The sequence below is a fragment of the Vespa crabro genome, chromosome 6 (genome assembly GCF_910589235.1).
Source record: "Vespa crabro chromosome 6, iyVesCrab1.2, whole genome shotgun sequence".
Lineage (NCBI taxonomy): Eukaryota > Metazoa > Arthropoda > Insecta > Hymenoptera > Vespidae > Vespa > Vespa crabro.
The window spans coordinates 7147875-7174033 of NC_060960.1; the positions used below are offsets into that span (position 1 = coordinate 7147875).

Below are 26159 nucleotides of genomic sequence, written 5' to 3' on the forward strand. Positions count from 1 at the left end.
GTCATAATTATGTTGGACTCATAAAAAGTAAAATCGTCGTTTAATCCATACAAATAATTATTAAAGATTGTCATTCGATTTTCAATGATAAAATTTCCATGGGAGTAATAAAATCTGGTAAATATAGATCTCGCGAATGGTGTGATATTACAGAACGGATAGGCTTTTGTGTCGTTCATATATTAAAATCAATTGTTGACAATAACGAAGGTGCATCTTCCAGAGAGAAATATATTTATGCATTTAGTGCGGTTCATAGAGGAACACCTCGAGCACGTATAAGTATATACCTATCTCCCTAATCTAAAACGTCCTGACATCGGTCTGAACTTGTTAGCGCCTAGGGTTATCGTATACGATGTCATTAATGCACACGCCATAGCATCGCATTAAGTATGTAGGTAGAACATCAACGATCGCGAAATAATTGCATCGTTCAAGCAAGGTGACTATAATTTTTCTATCCTTGTCGACAATTCTGAATTATTCGAAAAATTTAATTATCATTTAAACGGTGATCATATATGACGCAATCAATGTTTCAAAGTGCACAATAAAAATAACTTTAATTTTGATCGATTAAAATTTTGTTGATCATTGTAAAATTTTAAATTCTTTAAAAACGATAATAAAAACTTTTTAGAATTATCATTTAGAATTTAAAATTAAATTAATAGTTCTATATAAGGATAGTTTATATAATTATAAATCTTAATGAGATATTGATGTTGGATAAATAAAGCATTTTTTCTTTTTTCTTTTTTTTTTTTTTTTTTTTTATATATATATACGAAGAATGAAGGAAATAAGATGGAAATGACGAAAAGGAAAATCTGTGAATGAAGTAACTTCGAAGGATAATTTCGACGGCTTGGAAAAGTAATGATCATTTGACAACACCGAACGAACTCCCGCAGAACGGTACAATGGTTGTTGCGACAATTTCGGTGACCGCAGAACAGAGAGAGAAACTCTAAGCCTATTTTGCATAGGATTAGGGAAATTGAGACGAGCATACCACCTGACGTGGTTTTGTTCAAACAACGCGGTACTCTCATTTGTTTGCGTAGCGCAACTCACCTGCTTGAATTCGTTTTAACGACCATCGAAGTCGATGGTTATAGTCAAAGAATCTCATCTTGATTCTTCCTAACTAACATAAGTGAATGGATATTAAAATTTCCATTCATGAAATTCATCCATCTCCGCGAACCGTCGCTGTTATTTTAATTAATCGAAAGGAGTTCCTATGTTTTAACCAAACTGTGTTAATATTATGGGTTTCAGAAACTTCTAAATGCAATAACAACGATTCATAAATATTCATTCGAAACCAAAGTCGTTTTATGTTGCAAATGTGATACATGCAAAAGAGAAATTTTTATTGCCCGAACGTTTTATATAAATATTACAAATAAATATTATGTAAAAATTATACATATTAAAATTGTATTAATTAACATTCATTACGTTTACAATGAATTTCTAATCGAATAATTTCATCACGAATTAAGATATTATTTTATCGTTATCATGTATTTTTATTTCATCAGAAGATCATGAACATGATCGACGAGCCTCTCATAGAACATCGATAATTTGAAATTTTACATTTTAGCTCGCGTAAATGCTTCGCACTTCCGTTCAAAAAAAAACACACACACACACACAAGAAAAAAACAAAACAAAACAAAAAGAGAAGAAAGAAAAGAAAAAGAAGAAAACAGGTAAATCCTTGACGGCATGGAGTTTCATGGTTGCCCATATAAATGATTGGAGATAAGATGGCCGTAAGTTAAAAGTCGTCTTTAGTTATAGCTTACAGCAGTAAGAAACGATGCGTACTCGTTCAGCAGGGTGCGAGACAGCAGGATGAATTATGCTTGAGCGCATGTTATATCGTTAAAAGGTTTTTCAAAGAGAAGACCATTGACTTCCGCCGATGAACTGGCCGTTATTTTTCTAGATCTAATTCGACAATCTTTATCGATAGTCCGTAATTACCCTATTCGATTCTCCGATTTGGCTCGATCTAATTATTATAATACGACAAAAACACTTAATAATTAGGAGTAACTTAAAACGTACGATAAAAATTAAAGTCGTGTATGTTTCATCCATTAAATATCATAGCGATCGCTATCGCGAATAAAGTTTCTTCATCGTTCGCTTACCATACATCGGACCAACGCTTTTACACCGTAATTCTATCCCACCAGCATCAATATGCTACTAGCAATGAATTTAAGAAAAATGATAATCGCCTACTGGTGTGGCGATCGTAGAGAAAAAAAAAAAAAATTTCAAGTGGAATCTCGTGTTCGATGTCAGGATGTACTCGTAAAGCACCTTATCGCATACGTGGGAAACAGATCGAATCTTCTCTTTTATAATAATAAAAATAATAATAATAATAATTATTATTATTATTATTATTATTATTGTTTTTATTATTATTATTATTATTATATTAAAATTTAATATAATTATTATTATATTAAAAAATATATAATTAATACTGTATAATGATAGAGATTTGATCGATGATATTTATTTCATTCTTAGAGGACTTAGAGGAAAAGGTCAAAGTAATGCTTCTAATCAAGGCCGCTTCTACAAGGATTGCGGATGGTCCTTGACGTAATCATAAGGATAGAGAAATGCGTAATAACGGAGCATTTACAGAGGCAAGCACGGCGATTTCATTGTCCCTGCGGTTCAGCAATTTACGGACCATTACGGGCGAGTCCTACAGGCTATACCAGGCACGAGATAGCCACGTCGTACCATCCATTATTCATCACCCACTTCTCTCTGTCTCTCTCTTTCTCTCTCTCTCTCTCTCTCTCTCTCTCGCCTTCACTTGTATACGTTCTTCCACGTCGCTTCGTTTCTTCTAACTTGCCGTATCCCATCGTCTCCTCAAGCTCTCTTCTTTTAACCCTCTTATATTCCTTCTTTAAATCCTGTCTCCGAGAACCACCGAGATTTTTACAGTTAGCGTACTTTTTAATTACGCACAAGTGTCGGCTTTATTCCCCATTAAAATCCAACGCGGTGAATATTGTCTCTCAGTTTTTCTTTCCTTTTCCTTTTGTCTTTTGTTCCTTTTTCTCCACCCTTGTTTTTTGTATATTTGTTTCTTTTTTTTTCCTTTTTTATTTTCACTTCGAAAGATAATCTCTTAAAATCTTTCAATAAGAGGAGAAACATAACTCGAACTTTCGGCGATCGTAATATCGGCGGTCTTTTAATGGCCGAATCGAAACGGTTGCTTCATTAATTACAAAGTTTCTTTATTCGAGTCGTGATTTAGGTACTTTCTTTCCTTTTCCGTATGTTTCTTTCTTCTTCTTCTTCTTCTTCTTTTTTTTTTTCGTAAGGCATCGAACAACACGCAAGTGAACGAATACGCAAGGTATTTCATAGATTCGTTCTGGATTCAATGGACCGCGCATTCGTTCCTTTGAATTCCCTCCCCGTGAGTGAATGGTCGCGGCAAAAAACGAAAAAAAAAAAAAAAAAAAGAAAGAAAGTTTTATTTGCGAGAGAGCGTATATAAGGCGAACGCCATATGTTTAAAAGGCAAGCGTGCTTCTTATGTCCCGGAGATAAATATCTCATGGGTATCCATGGGGGAAGGCAATGGGTAAGCACAGGTTCATCGGGCATTCTATGGATACAGTTTACATTATTTCGCCCGATAGACGCTCTTTTCGGATACCTTCTGCAAATATTCTTTCTTCGTCGAGTATCGATATTCACGAAAATGTTCCCTTCGCGTAACATCTCGAAATCGTAAATATTTCAGTTTGTTTATTTATCAAATGAAGCTCTTCGTAAGGAGAAGGATGTAAAGCCGAGTGTTCGAATCGTTCGTTTTAACTTAAAAGGAAACGAATACTTCAAAGTATTATCTTTTATTTTTCAAATAAAAATAATAATAAGTTTATATCTATACCTATATCTACGTACGTTTTAGCACTCTTTTTATTCGCTCGCAGATAACAAAATATTGTTTTTAAATAATTTCAATTTTACAATTTCTTTATTTGTTTTGTTTGTTAATATTTAACAATAATAATAGTAATAGTATTAAAATTAAAATGAAAAAAAAAAAGCTTTATTATTAATAAATCCAAGTGATAATGGCGATTAGGTACGAAAATGTCTCGGATGATTAGATATTTCCACGTGGAGATAAGCCTTTTCGTTTTTTTGAAAAATCGACGAGAAATAGGGGATTAATATCAATTCAAAGAATTACAAATGTAACATTGTACATAGATATAGATTTTTCTTTTCGGCGAAAAATTACATAAACATTTTGGAAAAGTTTCTATTGGAATAAATTTATTTGAAAATATTAAATCTAAATGATCGTACGAGTAAGGGATATCTTAAATTTTATTCGTTCTTAAGATTATTCGTCCAACGTATTTCCTTATGTCGAGACTAGATTGGAAAATGCCGCATAAAGAGAAACAGGAGAAGCATCGCGAGTTTCTTGGCATTCCTAGTTGTTCCAACGTTCATTGCAACGTTGTCTTGAGCTATTACACAAGAGAATGGCACGATCGAAATGAATGAAATTTCACGCATGCAATTAATTATTTAGCCTGTCTTACGTCGGCTTTCGCTTGATATCTTGTTCCATTTATAATAATAGCAATTTTTTATTTTTTTTTTTTTTTCTCTATCTTTTTATTATTCCAACCTTAATTACGAAAGATTTCAAATGATCGGATTTAAAAGGATTCTTCAAATTTTTATAATAAATTCCAATAAAAATATATTCCACGGACGTTTGCAATCATGAAATTTATTCCAATCATCGAACTCCATAACACCGAGTTAGCCATTTTCTTTACGTTCTAACTTTCACAATAGATAAAGTAATACTTAACCAAACTGTTGAAGTTTAATACTTGATATGAAAGTGAATATGCGAATGAAAAAATTAAGATTAGGGACGGTTAGCGGTCAGTTTTCGAGAAGGGGAATCCGCATAACGATTAAATTGAAGTCAGGAAGGAAAGTAATTTTTTCAAGGGACGACCTTGAGAGACGAGGACGGTAAAGAGGGGCAGGTTGAGCAAGATGGTCTTGGAATACTCGAAGAGAAGGGGCGGGGTCGTTTCAAAGGAGTATCGTCGCTCACACAAAGAGAAGTCACTCCCCTTTCTTCTCCGATATTCCCTTCGGCCCTTCTTATTTTTCGGCCTCCCTCGATCTTCTATCCCTTCGAGCAACCGTTCCGAAAGAGATCAGGACTCCATAGAAGGGCATGATTCCTTGAGTAAGTAAGAGAGAGAGAGAGAGAGAGAGATAGTTAGATAGATAGAGATAGAAAGAGAAAGACAGTGACCCAAATTCGACGCGGCCGTTTTCTAATAAAGTTATTTTTCATTCTTTCCATTGTATTAAGGAACCGTCAGCCGTAAGTTCCTTCTCGCTGGTGATTCCCCCTTTTTCGGTGCTCGTTCGTTTATTGTCTTTCGAAGGGCTCCGAGACACTCCTCTGCTTCAAACTAAGGGAAAGGGCGAAAGTTTCTCTTCCTTTTGTAAAGAAAGAAAGGAATGAGGGGAGGGGGGAGGGGAGAGAAAGAGAGAGATAGATAGAGATTCACCCTATGGGCCGTCGCTTCCCAGCTGATGCTCTTCTTCTTTAGTACGAATGGCATAATTACGATGCTCGCGTGGGGACGCGTATAATTGTACGGCCTAGAGCGATACGATCGACAGCATGGATCTCGATTATTTTTCTTCCACAATGAAAACCGACCACCGTTTCTTCGCTATCTTTCCTTATACGTTTTCTTTCTTTGTGTAAAGGGTAATAAATGATCGTGTCGAGAGGGAATCGCGTTTTCACATTCACCGTGTACCTACTTACCTGCGTACCATCGTATACTAAAGGCTCTTGTTTTTTTATTGTAGAAAATGTTCACGAGAATTAACTAGGTGTATTCGTAGGTAAGTACCTGTGTTATCGATTAAGACCGGATATAATTTTTTTGTATAGTTTTATTACATTTTAATCGAAATATATTTACATATATATATATATATATATATATATATATATATATATATAATAATAATAATAATAATAATAATAAAATTCTACTTAAAAGAAACACCTTAGTTACATATATTTTTAATTAAATATTCAAGCGCATGTTTGTTAATTAAATATACTTTCTTTAAGCGTATACATGTTATTTTGTTTGATTTAATAATTTAAAAAAAAAAAAAAAAAATACATCTCCGATGTGAGATAAAATCTTCAACCGTGTATTATGCCAAACTGTACGTAATAATATAATAAATCAATTACTTAAGAAACGTAAATTAATTGTTAAATTAAAATTGTATACGTCTTATATGAGATCTTATTTCTTATTTTCGAAATATAATTAATGCTTTACTGGAGACACGAAAGTATATTAAAAAGTACATCAAATCATTAATATTAGCGTCATTGAACGGACGCCAAAGGATCTCGTTCTCGTAGCAACAACAATACCTTATTGCATTTCCGCATGACTTAGAATTCGCGCTGCGTTACAGAGTAGGTACATATTTGCAATTCAAACGTTCGCCATGTATAATACGCATAAATCGACAAGTCTAACGGATAGAGATAGGGATGGTAAAGGAGAGAAGGGAGGGAGAGAGAAAGAGAAAGAACATGGCCGACGCGAAGATCAAAAGAAAAGTAAGAGCGACTGGACCGGGTAAAAAGGTACGAAACGTGCATCGATCGTTATTCGATACCATTGTTCGCGCGCGCACTTCGACTTTCGTGACGGTAAACCTCGCGTGTTTCATTCAAATAAACTCAAGAGACTTCCGTTAGAAGGGGGAAAAAAAATTTTTAAAACCGATAAAAAGAAGAAGGTCAATTCGGTCGATGATCGAAGAATCTTATATACCGACAAACAAATATCTTTCGTTTTCGTTTTTCGAAAAAAAAAAATATATGTGTATATATATATATATATATATAACAAGATATTATAACAATTAGACGCGCATGAAGGATTGAAAATATTTTTACGATGAAGATGATCGTACAAATGAGCGAATAAACTTTCCGTAACACTCGGTGCTGGGTGACGTATTTTTCTGTTTTTTTTTCTTCTTCTTTCTTTCTTTTATTTATTTCTTTCTTTTTTTTTCCTTTTTCTTTTTTTTTCTTTTTTTTTTTTTTTTTTTTTCTTTAGAAAGCACTCACGATCGTCGCCAAGCATCAATTAACAGACTTCTTTCAATGCTCCCATTCAGGCACTATCACCTATTCTTCGAGAATCCAAGTCTTTCTTTTTTTTTTTGTCTAAAGCATTGCGAGAAAAAAACAAGTTAATCGGTCGTCCACCATAAGAGGTCGCTATGACACGCCAAAGAGGAACAAATATGGCACCGTTAGCACGCTCGTCTGTTGGGACTCCCTCTTGAAATCTTAATGTCGCAATAGCCAAGTCACAAAGACGATCAGTGTATTCGTTAAACAGAAAATCATTGTATGACTTGGAATCAATCGTTCGTTATTCGAAATCCATACGTCAAACATTGACGTATCATTTCTACAAAGTAAATAAGAATTGCATGCTCTTTGATTTAATTTCATTTGATTATGGCATATAATGGTATTATCAAAATTTACTTTTGAGAAATACTTTTCTCTCTTTTCAGAATAAACGAATGCTATTCTTTTTCGAAGAGGACAATTGATCCAGGAAACAAATTGCGGGGTATCGCAACATGGACGACTTAAAATCGAGGTAAGTCGAAGTAATCGAAAAAAGAAAGAAAGAAAATGGCCCGAAATCGTAGGTGTTTATGATTACTTTTAAACGTGTGAAAATCGTACGGTACTTAGATACAAACGAATGGGTAGAGCGCATTCTCTTGCAGCGTTCGCATCAACGAGAATCCTCGAGCGATAGCTTACCCACACCTTACCATTAGCTTTAAGTGTTTATGGGCTCATTCATTTCGTTTTATGTTTCAATTTGGACGCATTGATACTTGTTTGTTTACATGTAAACTACCACTCACTCATCCGGCCGCTCTCTCAGTTACTCCTAACCGGCTGTTATTATTCCCCATTGTCGTCACGAAACTGCATTCTCCTCTCTCTCTCTCTCTCTTTCTCTTTCTCTTTCTCCCTGCCCTTCTGTGTGTCTCTCTCTCTCTCTCTCTCTCTCTCTCTCTCTCTCTATTTTCACCCCTCTCTCTCTTTCTCTCTGTCTTTCTGTCTACTTCTCTTTTTCCTATCGGTGTCTACGTCTCGCATTGTGTATTGATTACTGAATAGGCGGTTGCTTTATTGTCGTATCTACGTTACTAATACACTCGCTTGTGAGAATCTTACGTGTACGTATTCGTTCTATTCAAAGTATTATAAATTTTGTTTAAAGTTCCTATAATCTATTCTTATTTTCAAAGAGAATTGATAAATAACCATTTATTGTCTTTGATTTTGTTTTATTTACATATTTTAACTTTGCATAATAAAATTAATAAATTAAATAGAAAATAATAAATTAAAAGGAAGATAAAAAAAAAAAAAAGAAAAGAACATTCATTCAATTAACAATATCAATGTCCGATGGCGATCGGTAGTTTCAATTCATTATCGAACAAACTTTTACTTTACGAGAATTATGCAATTACAATTATGATTTTATTCTGGAAAACAATTTTAAAGCTTTCCTGATATGCATTTCTTTTCTTCTTTTTTTCTTTTGTCGATGACGGCAGCTGCCACATCCATTGTTTTTCGTGTGAACTGCCCTTTAAGTAGCGACAAACCAGATCGACCATCGGACGTGTCATTCGATCGGTAAGGTAGGTCACTATCTGTGTTTAATGAGTTTTAATCTTACACCTGAACGAATTGATCGGCTATTACATATAAATACAACCAAGACGTGTCTCGGGTTTAATACTTTCTTTTAAGTCCGTTAAATATTAATCTTCCTTTTCTTAATCCCTTTATATATTTTCCACTATCATTTGTTTTTTTTTTTTTTTTTTTATTCGATCTTTATACAACCATTTGAATCGTGAAAATTTATAAGTGGCGAATATCAATATATTATATTATTATAGTTCCTGTTCCTGCATATATTTTCGTTTAATGATATGTTCATATTCTTTTCAATTTACGAGCACAGCTGTATCCTTTTAAGAGAATTATGGATATCGATAGTATCGTTTGCTTTCGTCCTTAAAAAAAAAAAAAAGGACATCAGTCTGAATAATTTCTAAATTTGATAACTAATCGAAAGATATATTATGCATGTAGAGAAGTCAAAGAGATATCATTGGGTATATCATCAACGATGATATTAACACTCCTTTTTCCAAGGATGTTGCATAGCTATCGACTGTGAGAATGGTAGGGAGCTGCAAGCGTCATTTTGCAGCCAGGTGATGCAGCACGTGACCGCCAGATGGCAAAGAGGACATCTTCTTGTTCTTGCGTTGCACTTTTCATTGCAATCCATGAGAATCGATAGAACGATCTTTTTTTTTTTTATTCTTTCTCTTTTATAAATATTTTCTTTTAAGATTTAATCACATCTCGAATATTTTCGTAATTTACTATAGATATCTCAAATGTTTCTAGAAATGTTAGCATTTCTGATACATTAAAAAAAGATTCGTTTTGATAAGATTCCAAAGGTTTTCTTTGTCGAAAGTTAATTTTCAAAGATATCTATTAAATATAAAGATTAACTCAATACATCTAATAAATAATATTATTGTATCTCTCTTGTTTAATCGATGTCCGGATAAATGTATCATCTTAAAAATAAATTTTCTAGAATGATTATTCTTTGATTGTACAAGAAACGATCGTTTTTAAAAAGAGCTTCGTTTTTATCGTAATCGAACAAACTACATTCCTACTTTGACATGGCAATTTTAAAAGTAGCAAAAAATATTATAATATGTTTTAATTATTTTATAAACCGTGTTTTTTCTTTGTATCGCATGTAAAAACAAACTCTTGATTGCAATCTGTATTAATGAAATTGTTAATCACGTATGTAGACATAAAAAGTGACAAATTCATTGGACTCCTAATGATAAAAGAATATAAAAAAGAGAATAAATTGTATCTACTTATCGTTGAAAAACAAGATCTAAATGTTAATCGATAAGATAAAGTAATACCTATAAGAAGTAGAATAATTAGTATGAATCGTTCCTATACTATATTTTACGTAATAATACATCCTATCGATGGCAATATTAATAATAGCCTTTAAATAAATTTATTTACATATTCTAAAAATGTGTACTAATAAATAGTTGTAAAAGATGACTATTGTGAATGTTTTATTCATAACGATCTCGTTAGACACTTTCATAGACACTATGAAATATCGACACAGAACCGGCAAATTATTTCAAATGAATATCAACTAAGAGATATTTATTATTTTTATTATTACGAGTACTCAAATTAGGTACTTATTATAATTCGAAATTCGAGCCAAGATTTGGATTCAAGTGTTCGAATATTTGGACCGAGTACTCAATTACTCGGTTTCAGATCTTTTATCATGATGACTCGAATATAAAGGCTCTACTCATATGGATTTTAATTGTCTCCTTTTTGATATATCTGTAAAAACATCTGGAATACGTCATTCGTTTATTACATCATATTATTTTTAAATTTATTTAAAAATTTTTAAATTATATTTTTAAAATGGAAGAAGAAATCGTTGTAACATTGTTTACGTTAAAACTATATATCTTTTACGATATAGGAATCATTGTACAATGATTCGTCGAATCAAAATGATCGAACATTCTTTAAGGGAAAAATTTAATAAACATTCGTTATTAATAATATTAATAATAGTAGATCTTTTTTCAAGCCTGAACAAAACACAATTCTTCGTTCATTTTTCGATTGTTTTTCGTCTAATTCAAAAATATCCAAATCGATTCAAAAAGAAATTCAATGGGCATAATGGAAGAGAAAGAGAGAGAGAGAGAGAGGAGATCGTCGATAAAGGTATATTTTTCCAAAAAAATATAAAGTGTGGATCGGTCGCAATGGAACCGCCCAGAAAGGCACGCCATTCTTGTCCAAGTACCCGAAGTATATGTATATCACAGGTTGATCCCCTGAAGAACTTCAAGGTAGGCAGCAGCGTGCGCGCGAACGAATAACGATGGAGAAGAATCGTGCTTATCTGAAATTCCGGGGCAGTTTCATGATCGAATATTCATCCCTGATTCTCCCTTGGGAGGAAAAAAGAACTTGAATGGGGGAAAGGGACAAGGGAAAAAAGAGATACGAAGAATCGAGAAGAGATGAAAGAGGAGAAAAGAGAAGAAAGAGAAAAAGAGAACAACCGAAATGAGAGTCCGAGCGGTACATTGAACCGACTCCGAAAAGAGCCGAAGCCGAAGCCGACGAAGCGGACCGATGAAGAATGGACGCTGGTTTAGCGAGAGTGCAGATTTTCTCTACGAGAAAGAGAGAGAAGAAGAGAGAGAGAGAGAGAGAGAGAGAGAGAAAAAGTGCAATAACCTCTTTTTCGCTTTCGTCTCCTCTTATTCCTCTTCTTTCTCTCCTTTCTCTTCTTCTTCTTCTTCTTCCTCTTCTTTTTTCTTCTTCTTCTTCTTCTTCTTCTTCTTCTTCTTCTTCTTCTTCTTCTTCTCGTCAGTCGTTACTATAGTTACGCCCTTTAATTTCAACCTACCCTTCCTCCCCTCGTGAAAACCTTTCCAAGAGCTTCCTCATAGTTTTATTCGAGAGCCCTCGAGGGAAAAGAACGTCCATCGAGCGTTCTTCTTCGGCATCGTACTCTTCCAAAGATATTCGCGACTTTCTTACTTTTCTTTCTTTTACACGTAAATGTTCTTAAGCTTTCTCCCTCCTCTCCCACCCTCCCCTGAAAAAAAACCACTCCCCCACACTTTTACGACTTAATTACACGATCTTATTCGATTATAAAAGTTGTTTGATAGTGTCGAATTTTCGATTGGTTCCACTCTCATAATCGTCGTCATCGTCATCATGAATTCGTTGAGCGGGCCAAACGACGAAAGATCAAGATCCATTCTCAAGCTCATCGCATAACCCCCACCGCACCCCACCGCACCGCGTCGTCCGGTTCTGTGAGAATGCGGTCTCGGTATTAAGTAAACCCCTTTAGTGGTCGGCCGGTTATCTTCGATGGCGCTTTAAAAGAGGCATTTAGGCCCATTTTGGCTACCCATAGAGTACCGCAACGGCACCGGCACCGGCACCGGCTCCGGCTTCGGCACCCTGGCTTTCTCCCTCTTCGAGGAGGCACGGCTTCACGCCCCCACCATAACGGACACGCGCGCCCTACCATAGCTGCGAGGCTCAAAGGCCCTGACTTTTACGATTCTGTTCAAGTGGTCGTAAAACTCGAGTTTATTGCCTTCATGATTTTCAAGCAAACGGCCTGCCACCTGTCGGAGCTCGACAAAAGCGGCGAACGCATGGTGCCTCTTCATTGGAGAGATCAACAAACCATGCAGAACCTTGAAGACCTCGTGAACCTTATCTCGAAGCTCATCGCGATCTTGTAGGACGATTTCTTCTTCTCAATCTCTATGGATCGTTCTATTGCAAACGATTAAGAAACTTGACTACAGCTATTAGAATCTATTAAATTCCATAATATTACATAAGTGTAAGAAACGAAGAGAAGAGTATACTATGTACCAAGTAGCAATCACGAAGACAGGTGGATGATAGACCCTAAACATTCATAATGGCGTGCGAGAGGTAAAAGCCTACCGAGAGAGCGAGAAAATAGCCTCGGCTGGTCTCGGAGAGCGGCTTATGATGGGCATTACTCGGCTCGTTACCGAATAATTTACGAGGTGCGAACCGTGGGGGCGATAATCCAGCGACATTTACATCCCAATAAACACACTTGATACTGACGCGGCACGTGCGCCGGCTACGGAGCGCCCCACGGATCTCGGCCCGAGCGTTGCCCGACCTTTTACGACGTTTTAATTGTGCGGCCGTTGTCTAATTGGTTCGTAAAGCACCGAAATGCCTCATAAAAGACGTTTACGATAACATTCCCGGCCATTTCTACCGATCGGTGGACTACCGGTCGACCGGTTGGTAGCCAGAATCATAACGTATCTTTTTATTATTCGTCCTTTCTCTCCTCTCTATCTTTAATGTCGTCTTTATATTCTATATTCTATATGGTCGATCGGACGATCCATTTGAGAAGTAAGAAGTCGTATCATCAATGCCGATAATCTGGAAGGTAGGAGCCCATCGATGCTGGTCGTTTGGACGTCTAGATGAATCTGCTGGTATTAGTTCGTTTCAATACTCAGAGGTGGCGGTACGCGTATCCCACGAAAGGGAAGCGTGAGTTGAAGTGAGAAGGAACTAAAGGGGAAAAGCATAGGAAAGAGTGAGACCGAGAAAGAAGAGAGAAACGTGGAACAGCACGCGCGAAGCACGGCTTCGGACTCTTGGCAAGAGCCATACGATCGTGCGTTCGTGTGTGCGTTCGGTACTAGTCGGCTTCGCGTCAGATAGTGGGGGTAGAAGAGGGCGGCACCTAACCGGTGATAGGCGTCGTTACAGGCCGGAACTATTTTCGTACGGCGTAGGTAGTTTCGCGCGGTAGCAACGCGGCACTCGTGACGAATTCAATTCTGATTGGTCCTTAAGCATAACCTCCTTCCCTCCTAGCCCGTTATCCCATAGCTCCCACCACTCTTATTCTTTTTCTCTCTTCCTTTCTCTCATTCTCTCTCTCTCTCTCTCTCTCTCTCTCTCTCTCTCTCTCTCTCTCTCTCTTTCTCTCTTTCTATCAACAGCTTGCGATTTTCTTAGCTACCGTAGTTCCGCGTAATCTCATCGGTCCTCTTACGCACATTTCTATACATATATATTATTTATTGTACATTCTTTTTTATCTTTCATCATATCTATTTCGTTCGGTGTTGTGTATCTTTTCTTTCGAAAGGAAGAAGCGAGGAGTTACGAATTTAATCTGGCGGCGGCACGTCGTGAAGTTGCTCGAGCACTCGTTCGAGGGCGCTGCAAGTGCGAAGGAGGAGAAGAGCGAGAGAGAAAGAGTGTATGTGAGAGAGAGAGAGAGAGAGAGGAGAGAGAAAGAGAAAGAGAGATGGATGGCGAGTAGGAAAGAGCAAGTGTAGCGGGTGGTAGCGTATGTAGAGAGGGGGTCATTGGTTGGAGTAGTGGGGGTAGCTGCTGGGAGCGAGAGAAGTCGGTTATCGGCGGCAGAGCTGGCGGTGCCAGAGCAGAAGGAGGAGGAGGATGAAGAGGTGGAGGAGGACGAGGAAGAGGAGGAGGAGGAAGAGGAGGTGGAGGAGGAGGGGGAAGGCGCGCGCGAAAGACGAGGAGGAGCTGTACTGGTGCGCTCCTCGTCGTCGCGGCGGCACGCAGGACCCCCGGAGAGGAAGAGCGCAGCGGCGGCGCGCGCTTACGAGTGAGTGAGAGAAAGAGAGAGGGAGAGAGGGAGGGAGAGGGAGACAGATAGAAAGAGTGAGAGAGAGAGAGAGAGAGAGACAGTGAGACAGAGAGTAGGAACGAGGCGCGCGGTGCGGCGAGCAAGCAAGCAAGCGAGCGAGCGAGCGAGAGATGGACGGCGGCGGTACAGAGTGGCGGTACACGGGGCGCGAGAAAAGCGGTAGTGTGCCGTGGACCACCGCACTGGCATACCGTGCTTCGTTACGACACGATACGCTCTCCTACGTACTCGTACTACGTCGACTTTCAAACACTTACCGAACGCACACGGTTCCTCTTGTCTCTCCCTCGTATTCATTCGATTTCGAATCGCATCGTTACTACGACGAGTGCCAAGTGTAGTGTGCGGACATCATCGAGACTCGTATCTTACCGTAGTTGAATTGAAAAATTATTAACACAGTTTCATAAAAGGGAAGACGTTGCTCTTCAACGTTGCCCTTCTCTCGTCGCGTGTCACGACTAACAGACAGAGAGAAAGAGACAGAGAGAGAGAGAAAGAAAGTAAGAAAGAAATTGACAGAAGTAAAGAAAGATAGAGAAAGAGAGAAAGAGAGAGAGAGAGAGAGAGAGAGAAGGAGAAAGAAAGAAAGAGACGGCCACCGGCCATCGGCTTTTATAGCCTCATATTATCGCCCCCTCCCCCCTCATTTTATTACATCGTAACCATTTAACGATCATCCTTTCTGAAAGTGGCCCAAAAGCACACGTTGAGTTTAGCAAGATCGCTCGGTTCCTCGACCGACGCGATGAATATCGTTCGGCGTCGTTTACCGCCTACGGCTTACTGACGTCCCGCGCGACGAATCCATCCCCTCTTCTTTTTATCGATGACTTTTACGAGACCCTAAAAGCGATTTAATGCTACTTCTCTCGTTTCACGTCGTTCCGACGTCTTCTCGCTTTTTGGCGCGAAACCGGCCGCATCGGGCTGGTTAAGGATCTCTATCGATAAAGAGAAAAAGAAAGAGAGAAAGAGATAGAGAGAGAAAGAGAAAGAGAAAGAGAGAGAGAGAGAAATAAATAGATAAATAGATACTCTGACCTTGAATCGTCATTTGGATCAAAAGGTAAACAAATATTACATTATAAGTAACAAACGAACGTTAGTTACTTAGAACGTTAGGAAGAGAAGTAAAGATTGGGATAAGATAATTCTCTCGAGTGGCCGTGTTAAAGTGCAAGTGATTCAAAATACCCGGGATAATGAACTCGTACTTTGAGCAGAGCCCGGGTGGCTTTTACGGGAGCCATCATCATCAGACCGGTGCTGCGAGTCAGCATCACGATCCCGCGACAGCGGCATATCGAAGCTTTCCTCTTGGGCTGGGTATGTCGCCGTATGCTTCCAGCCAACATCATCATCACACGTCCGGTACATTGGGTATACATCCTGGAGGTGGTAGCAACACGAGACCACCTCAGGATTCGCCGTACGACGCGAGCGTCGCGACGGCCTGTAAGCTTTATTCGACGACGCCCGAGGCAACCGGACATACGACCTCCTCTTACTCGACGACCGCGAGCAAAGATTGCAAACAACAAGACCAAACATCAGCCCATCAGAATGGTTATGCCGCGGCGATGGCCGTGGCCGCCGTCAAGGACGTTTGGCAGTCGGCGACCTCTGCTACCAATGGTCAGACCAATTCGGTCGTACGTCCTTCCGCCTGTACGCCCGAGGGCACGAGGGTCGGTACCTACGGCGGCCTCGTGGGCGGCGATCCGGCATCGAGTCCCGGCAACAACGGCACCTCGAGGTCCCTTGCCTCCACCTGGAACACCTGCAGTCTGAACTCGTCCGCGAGCCAACCGGTCGCCACGCAACTCCATCAGCAACCCAGCAATCATACCTTCTATCCCTGGATGGCTATAGCAGGTGAGTCCCTATATCGTTGTCCATGAGTAACCACGTGGTGCTCATCCTTTGACCTCAGTCAACGACAAACGAATCCTTTCCTTTCTACTCGCTAACAAAACGATGCCCATCCGCGTCCAAACGGGACGAGATTTTTCGGCAGCTCCATTTGTTCATCGTCGATTGAAATACGACGTGTCCGTCACCGTGCGCCGTCACGATAACGAATTTATACCGACTACCGGGCAGGTCGTTGGAAAAATAACTCGACTGTCGTTCGCAAACGATATCGCGAACGACCGACGACGAGCAACGTTCTCGTGTTATGTGCTGTTAGAGAACGTTTCGATCAGAGTTTTCTAAGGTTACATCCGTATTGATAAAACTCGACGGGTTTCTAACGTCGAGAGATATAGGCGTTGCCTTTTTCTGTTTTCCTTTTCTTGTTTTTTTTCTCCGTTTTTTTCCCCTTTTTTTTCGTCTTTTTGTTTTGTTTTTTTTTGTTTTTTTTTTTTTTTTTTTTTTTTTTTTTTTTAATCTAAAAAGAAAACAAAAAATATAAATTCGAATTGTATTCCATAGCATGTACTATCAGGCACGAAAAATATTGGAGGATTTGTTTATTAATCATGATAACACGATAGGTAGGTGTAGTGAACGACTGGAGAAAAAATTGATGGGCATTCTGGGCATTCGTTTTGACACGCCATCTCGTAAAACGAAACTTTATCGTACCCCCTTGGCTTTGCCCGCGAAAAATCTGAGAAAATGAAAGGGGAAGAAGGTATGGGGAAAAGGAAGAAAAAAAAAAAAGAAAATAGGTCATGTAACTATGCGAAGTTATATACGTTTGGTAGATAGGTAGAATGGAGTCAAGTGCGTGTAAAATCGTTGGGTGCGCTGAGTATAATGGGAGGAGGGGGGAGGAGGAGGACGTAGGGGGAGAAGAGAAAGGGGAAAGGGAAGGGCCTGGTTCAGTCGGGGGTTCAAGTGCCTTCTCGTCGTGGTACTCACCCCTCCGGAACCCCGAATTCCGGTAGTCAGCTGTTTCTAACCATGTCTTTGTCCCACTCTCACGTTGAGAGAGACTTCTCTGACGTAGAACTCTCTCTATCTATCTCTCTCTTTTTCTTTCTCTCTCTCTCTCTCTCTTTCTCTCTTTCTCTCTCTCTCTCTCTTACTCGCACTCTTCTAGTCGTTAGTAGATATATAATCAACGTTGCTCTCGAGAAGCTCCGTCTCACTTTTCGATCGTGACTTTTTCAACGAGCCAGCTGGATCTGGAGTTTCTCTCTCTTTCTCTCTCTCTCTCCCTCTCTCTCTTTCTATATCTTCCTTTTCATCTATCTATCTCTGGTCTCGGCCCTCTTCTTCTCGCGCGATCTCCTCAGTCCGGTTTTAGGTCCGCCTACTTTTTTCTTCTTCTTTTTCTTCTTCTTCTTCTTCTTCTTCTTCCTCTTCTTCTTCCTCATCTTTCTCCGCGACCACAGAAAGATCCACCACTCTTTATGCATACAAAGGTGTAGGGATTACTTTATGAGACTGCGTGACGTAGGAAACGGGCTTATTCAAGCTTCGAAGAACGGGAATTTCTACTGAATGAATTCTATTTTCATACTTTTCATACACGACAATTACTAAGAGCTATTGATAATGTACCTTGGTTAGGACGTACTTACTTTAGATCTATTAAGCGATGAACTAAAATATAACCTCCCCTCCCCCCTTTTCGTTATCTTCCCTCTCATATAATTTCCTTCTCTTCTTTGTTTTCTTTTCGAAAGGATAAAGAGTAATTTAGAGATGGTTACCTAGAAGAAACAGAAAGAAAGTTAGTTAATTTGCGAAGAAGTCACGGTTGGTAGGGATGCATTCTCTCATATACGTAGGTACACTTTGGAATAACTTTGTAAGGGCCGATGCAAGGCCCTCGAAGAATGTGCCGATCGTAGGTGGGATCGTAGGAATGAGAAAAAGCAATTGATCGAGGTATATACTTTCTTTCTTTCTCTCTCTCTCTCTCTCTCTTTTCTTTTTCTTTTGTTTTTTTCTCTCTTCCTTTCTTTCTCGCGCGCGAACGAGAAACAGGTTTCGCGTACTCGCGAATCGAAAGTCGTTGACTCATTTCGCACGATTCACCGCGAGAGGCAAGTACTCGTTGGTTCTTCTCAGCCGGCGGTAGGTAGATACATAGGTAGGTATATGAGGCCGATAGGCCACTCGAACGCGAGCCTAGTGAAATTTATCGATACAGGATTGTGGATTATTTCGTCATATATTAAAGTTCGTACCAGAGCAAATATAGAGCCATCAATGACCGCCGTCACTCGTTACCACGATCTACGATGAATAATTTTGTTTTATCGCGATCCTCGCACGATTCCAATCCATCCTTCCTCCCGACTACCGGCGTGCTGTTCTGCATTAATGTATCCAACGTGGAAAGCACTGGCTTGTCTACAACGAGAGAGAGAGAGGGAGAGAGAGAGAGAGAAAGAAAGAGGAAAGGAGAGAGTGAGAAAGAAACAGATGATAATCATGCTTTATGACGTCGTAAGAAGTAAGAAAGTTTATCTCGCTAGTCTACCCTTTCTATTGTTTAATACCGTATAAGTATGTGAAAATACCTAAGGCAATCATCTACTAAGCAACGACATCATTTTTCGTATCTATCGAGCGAACAATTGTTAATGTATAGACGAACGAGAGTATTTCCAAGGAGATGATCCTTTAAAAAAATGACGTTTATCTTAGCGCGCGTGATAAAAAAAGAAAATGAGTAAAAATAAAAAGAAAGAAGAAAACTTTTGCGACAAGAATAAAATATAAATTTTTCGTGATAATTCGATAATGAAATTTAATAAAGAAATCTCACATAATATCGTCGAAGAAATATATCGTTAAATGTTTCGTCTGATTTTATTAAACTGAGGACGATCACCCTCTTAACGTTTCCTTTTCTCATTCGTACTTCGTTACGAGTCTAACGATCTCTTGCGACGAGTATCTCTACGAGAATCTCTGTCTATCGTATAATTTATGATGTTTGGAATAGAGAGTATCTACCTATGTAAATGTGTATTCTAAACGTGTCGCGAATGATGTACGATCGATTATGCCTCGATGCTGGGCAATCGAATGGCTCAGAATGCCGACGGCCAACATCGTCGCTTTTATCGTTTAGTTTTGTGTGTCGGTAATGCAACCATGTAAACGGTAACGAGATCGAGCGCGCGAGACTCGATTAGTCATTAATAATCCGTCCACGGCGAAAGAACGAGACTAGAGAGAGAGAGAGAGAGAGAGAGAGAGAGAGAGAGAGAGAGAGAGAGAGAGAAAGAGAGTGAAAGAGTGAGAGAGAACGATTGCACTCCGGAACCGTACTAATGACGCGTTAGTAATAAATACTCCAGCGAAATATCTTCTCGTAGAGCTTTTACTAAACGATTACTACCACGGACATTATCGCGACCGCTTCATTTATAAACATTCGAGTTAGCATAATCGCAAACACTCTCGTTACGAGACCTTATCTAGAAACATCTCGATGAAGATATCGTAGAACATTAAATTGAAGAATAGTTTTTTTCTCGACTATCGTTTAATATCGAGAAAAATGTCTGAATAGTTTTATCTTCTTCTTTCTTGTTTTCTTTTTTTCTTCTCTCTCTTTTTTTTTGTTTTTTGTTTTTCTTTTATATATATATATATATATATATATATATATATATATATATATATATATATAAATCTTTGTAAGATCTTCTCCGAGTAATCGAGAAGATAGATACGGAAGGATTTATGTATTAAATCGGTTTTATAATAAGATCGATTCTTATTTTCAGTTGAAACGAGATGGAAATATTTATGTTATAAGCGCGTTTCGTACTCTTAACCGCAAATAATTTCAAGGTCTTACCACCCGCTAAGAGATACAAAAGTTATTCTCTCTCTCTCTCTCTCTCTCTCTCTCTCTCTCTTTCTCTTTTTCTCTCTTTCTCTTTCATACTGGATCACTTTCTCCTGCTTTCCCAAATGCGACCGAAATTTACGACCCTTTTCATTGAGGGTTCGCCGTGTCTATAGGGTAATTAGAGGGCGCGAAGGTGTAGGCTCAAATACTATCCGAATTCCGCTTCGATTCACCCCCGTGGAAAATTGGCTGTTTCGTTGGAGTGGTCCGTCGAGTATACCTTTTTAAAGAGACATTAAGGGTGGCCGATAACTCGAAAACGAGAAAGCAGACGTTTCTCGTTTTATTCTTCATTTTCTTCACCGTTCGCCGTTTCCCGATTACATTCATAATTTAAGAGGATAGATAAGAATGATCCCTAAGAAAAGTCTTCTGATTACATATCTTTCCCTCTCTTTATCTCTCTCTCTCTCTCTCTCTCTCTCTCTATTTCCCTCTCTTTCATTTTCCCTCTCTCTTTCTCTCTGGATCTGTCTCGATGGAATTAGTTGTTTTTATAAATGACTTTTATAAATGTACTATACTTACATAGATCCAACCCACGCGACTAGAATATCAGTAGTATATATCACTCGTATCACCATCGTTACGGAAAATTATACGATCGTGTTTTAGGTTTAAATGAAGAAAGTAGAAAGAGAAGTAAACGATAGTCACTCACGTTTCTACGTCGTTGAAAGTTACAAAGAACGTCACTTAACGATCGTTCGATTTGCAAAGGTATATATAGGAGGTATAAGAGGTATAAAACGACGTGTTCCCGCGCGAAAGGATCCACGTGGATATCTGGAGTCTGGTAAGCGACGAGAAAGAGAGAGAGAGAGAGAGAGAGAGAGAGAGAGAGAGAGAGAGAGAGAGAGAGAGAGAGAGAGAGTAGAGTAGTCGGAAACGAGTATGCCGGCTCGGCAATAGGTGTTACGTACCTCGGGGAGCAAGCTCATTCAATATAAAGCAGCTACGAACAACGCTGTAACCGTAACGTTGACGTTTACGACGACGAAATCGTGGTTTTGCTCGTTTACCCCACCTCCTTTATGCGCCTCCACGTTTACCGCTATCGCCGTTTGCGAGACTCGCTTGCGAGCCAGCCGGTAATGCAGGACCCTACCCTCCGGCACGCTCCTTCTTCCTTTGGCTCCTTCTCATGCTCTCATCGACGAAGATCCTCTCGTTCCTTCCGTTTTCTTCGTGTGGGGTAAGAATGGTCCACCCGGTCAGAACTTCTTCGACCGAGCTCGTGTTCAGAGATACGATACTCCGTACCGAAACGATCGTGTCGACGTAAAAGCGAATGGTGTTTCTCTAAGAAAGGGAACGTAGATCGTCGAGCATTCTCTCTCTCTCTCTCTCTCTCTCTCTCTCTCTCTTGCTCTCTTTTTGTCTCTTTTTCTCTCTCATTTTAATCGTATTCGTCAATCGATCATTTTTTTTTATTTTTTTTTTTATATATTTATCACTTTTTCGTTTCATTAGATCTATGAATTAGAAAAGTACGTAAGATGATAATCGAGATATGAAGTTTTTCAAAAGTTTCTAATAATATAAAATTAATTCGAGTATTGATAAGCAATTAAAATCCATTGATGGGAAAATATTCTGTTTCTATTTTTGTTTTCTTTCCTTTTTGTTTTTTTTTTTCTTTTTTGTTTGTTTTTTTCCTATTTTTTTTTTTTAATCTTTTTTCTCTTTTTAAGGAACAAAATGACGTATTTATGTACATATCCCATAGATTATCACGAGGGAGAATGAGGGAGAGAGAAAGAGAGAGAAAGAGAGAAAGGTAGGCTCGCTTGACGTATCAACGCCTTAGTCGTAGGCAGTATTACAGATAGGCTAGCTAGAATGAACGCCATCGGCAAAGAAGCTAAAGAGGCAGCCCCGAGTGGGTGCGTTCTTCGCTTACGGAGGGCCGTCGGAGTCCTTTCCATGTGTTGCTGCTCCGTTGGCCCGGATGGAGAATGACGTACGAGCCTCTCCGTATGACTTACTACGCCCTTTTCCCTTCTCTCCACGCCCGCCGCTTCTGCGTACTGTTCGCTCGAAAAACATTCGGTGCCTCTGTCTTTCTCTCTCTTTCTCTCTCTCTCTTTTTCTCTTTCTTTCTCTCTGCGAAGCAAACACGAGCCTTACTACTCCCTTCCTTTTATTTCTTTTTTTTTTTCTTTCTTTCTTTCTTTTTTACCTTATCCTTCGACGACTACAACGGCTACGACGGCTACGACGGCTACGACGGCTACGACGTTCTTCCTTCCAGTTCCCTCGCGAATTCACCCTTTCCACGCCTCACCATATCCGCCTTCTCGACATATAATTCCTGCATAATTCATCTTATCCGCTCCTCCGACTCGCTGAAAACAACGAACGAATTAATTGTTCTTTTATTCGCATACCAGTGATATGTTTCAATACCTAGGTATATCTATTTACTATTACCTTGAATTATTTCATTATTATTTTCACGCCATCGTATGCATCGTAACGAGCTCAACTTATTCCTTTTCTTTGTATTTTTTATTTTCTGTCGATAATTCACCCTTTTAACAAAGTCACTTTATGTTCGAGCTCTCGTCGTCCTTCGAATATTGAAAAATCGAAGGATATCGTGACAAGAGGATCCGTCTTATCGTGCACCTTAATGATAATCGTACGAATTATACGTTTTCCTCGCGGGTTCGATTATAAAAATGCTTTTAACGAAAATTATTTGAAAAATATTTAATTATTCGTAACATTTTGCGTCTCGGATCGACGGCTTCTATAGAAAATGAATACCCTCTAGGGTAATTCATGCGTCAGGTAGCTATAATAATAAGCAAGTTAATAAGTATGCGAATCTTGATGGATTTTAAAAGGTTGGAGAGAACAGATTAAAAAAAAAAGATAGGAAAGGGTGGAAGGAGTGACGAAGAGGAGGAGGAAGAAGAGGAAGAAGAGGAGAAGAAGGAGGAGGAAAAATGGCAGTGCGATACATCGCTGGTATCGAGAAGGCTCGATTATCGCGAGGCAGCTGTCGTAGGGTCTTTGCAACGTACATAATTTTCATAATCCTGATCGTATAATTCTGGTGTAACCCTGGTAGTCTAGATATTAACGCTTGATCTTTGCCGAACCTGATCGTTCGCTCTCGAAACATGTAAGTAGGTAGTACCGCCTATCTTCTCCTGATTAGCTTTTTCCCGTCAATCTTTTTTCCATGTTTTTCCTTCAAATTCTTAACCTTACCGTGTAATTTTCGATTAAATCACTCGATCATTCTTACGACTCTTGGTTAAAGAAAAATCATCAAATTTATAATGCCATTCGATGTCATAAATTATGTCATAAAATCTCCATATCGTTATCTTTTATATTTTCTTCTTATGTTTTGATTATATATAAAAGGATTAATTTTATTTTATAACATTTCCCTATATATATATATATATATATATATATATATATATATATATGTGTCCAAAAATTAATGATTAATCAACGATATAAGAATACGTATGAACGAACGATCATCGATCGTATTGTCCTTTTACAAATAAATAGAGAAAAGTAGAGATCGAAGGATTTTCATTTTTGAATGATTTTCTTTTCTTTTTTAAGGATAAAAATTCGTAGCAAGACATAGGGGGCGTGAAATTGCAAGTCGTTCATGCGTATACTTATCTTGATGCATTACGCTCGGCGTGCCTCGAATATTCATGTGTGAAGGGGATAGATACGTGGGACGATAAACGAGTAACGCTTTGTAATTATGCTGGAAGAGAGCGGTACCCTTCAGTTTTTAGTACGAGTTGAAATTTTTCGAGAGAAAAATCTAGAAGTTCTTCTCGATCTTTGGATTAAACCAAGAGAAATCGGTTATGAGATCGAGCACGGGCGTTATCGGGAGGCACGCACTCGGCAGCTTTGTTTTAAATGCGTTACGAACGCTATTAATAATAGAAGGTAATTCAACCGTACGATAATAGTAGCAATCGAACGATCGTTACCGATAAATATTCGAAATTGACGTTGGTCGTACAAGTTGCTCAATGAAAATTGGAAAACCAGTTCGACAACAACAAGGACTTTGTAATTATGTAAATCAAATTGAGACGAAATGTTGAAAAGTGTAAATAAAATTAACGACGGAGAGTACGATTGAAAAAAAAAAAAAAAAGAATTTTCTTTTTCGATCCAGTTAAAAGCCATAGATAGATAATTATACAGAGATATTTATCATTTAAATTACAATTCTTTCTATCCGCTCGTCAACGTCTCTTAACAAGATTGAAAATTCATAAATCAACGAAGCATAGCGTCGATAACGAGTACAATTCGCATGTCCGAAGATAAGTTATTAGCATAATTATTCGATATCGAACGATGTATATCGTCATCAATCCTAATACATTGGTTTATAAGTACAGAGAGAGAGAGATAGAGAGAGAGGGTGAGAGAGGGAGAGAGGGAGAGTTACATATTACTCTTATCTTTTGCCGAGAATACCGATTGATATTCAATTTCATTGATTCTAATCGTACTTCAAAAGATCGACGAAATTGAAGAATGTACATATCTGTATATTTTACGTTCGGATATTTCTCGATCAAACGTATAAAATTGAACGTATTATGAACGTGTGACGAAGGTAAAAAATGTTATATAGATTTAGGCGTTGTCAATGGATAGGTTCACGATTGCGAAAGATCGGGAAAACGTAAGTTTGCCGTGGAAAATCAATTTCACAGGAGTAAAGGGTTAAAGTCGTATAAATTGGTAGTGGAAAGAGAGAGGAGAGAGGAGGAAAAGGGACGCGCGTGCCTCGGCGGTGATCGCGCCGGTGGTGTGTTGGGGCTGCCTGGCAGCCTTCTCGATTTGATGGACGAGCTGTTCGCATGTACGACTCGTGCGTCGCTGCTGTTGCTGCTAGCTCGGCTTGATACACACCGACAACATATAGTCTCGACTATAACGCTATCTCGCACTAGGTGTTTTGCAAATTTCATGCGGCGAAGAATTATCGTTGCCATGTTCAGGATTAAACTTTTCTCTCTCTCTCTCTCTCTCTCTCTCTGTCTTTCTCTTTCTCTGTTTTTCTTTCATTCTCACTAGTATCATCTACCTTCTCGCTGTTATCGTTGTGTCTACTTCTCTTCCTTCTATCCTCTTATCCATTCGACGAAAGTCGTTAATTAAGTCTCGCTTTTCCGTGATCATTCGAAGACCCCAAGAGATAAAATTCGTCCCCATAAAAGGAAGAAGAAATTTACAACGCGGATTTGACGTAATCGATCGTATCGAAAGCGTCTTAATGTATCACCAGAGTAAACGTTCGAACATCGTAAGGATCGTATATATATATATATATATATATATATATATATATATATATATATATATTCTCTGGGGCAGAAGAAGTAAATGAAAGATAGAAAGAGAGGCGGGAGATCTATTACGTGTATTTTGAGGATCGAGAGAAACGAGTGTCGCGAGCATCGTTATGTTCATAAATTAAAGTCTTCCTTGAGGTGATCGAAGGTAACTTTCGTTTGGCAAATATATGAGCATATATGTATATATATGCCTATATGTTTATATCTATAGGTAGGTATATAGCGCAGTTAGAAGCCACGCTAATGGATGAATTAATGAAAAGCACGAGCCAGAATGAGTTTTATAGTGATCTTACGAACGATTACTTCGTTAGAGACGAGAGTTACGAGCTAAGAGGGTAGACTTACGGACACCTGATAGAAGACATCGCTCTTTGATGAGACCAGGCCTCCAAGCTGGTCTATATACATACATACACA

The 26159-nt window shown here is 38.6% G+C and overlaps 1 protein-coding gene across 5 annotated transcripts in view; it reads left to right on the forward strand.

Annotated features, from left to right (window-relative positions):
• LOC124425101 (homeotic protein ultrabithorax-like) overlaps positions 1–26159 on the forward strand; it is a 487023-nt gene that overhangs the window by 309239 nt on the left and 151625 nt on the right. For 3 of the 5 annotated variants that reach the window (XM_046964973.1, XM_046964972.1, XM_046964974.1), the window contains exon 1: positions 14555–16418. In XM_046964973.1, the coding sequence (XP_046820929.1) occupies positions 15746–16418 (673 nt within the window). In that variant the 5' untranslated portion in view covers positions 14555–15745. Of the gene's footprint in view, positions 1–7698; positions 7788–9379; positions 9570–14554; positions 16419–26159 lie in introns of those variants that run through there. The other 2 variants (XR_006942424.1, XR_006942425.1) reach the window with 2 other exon arrangements.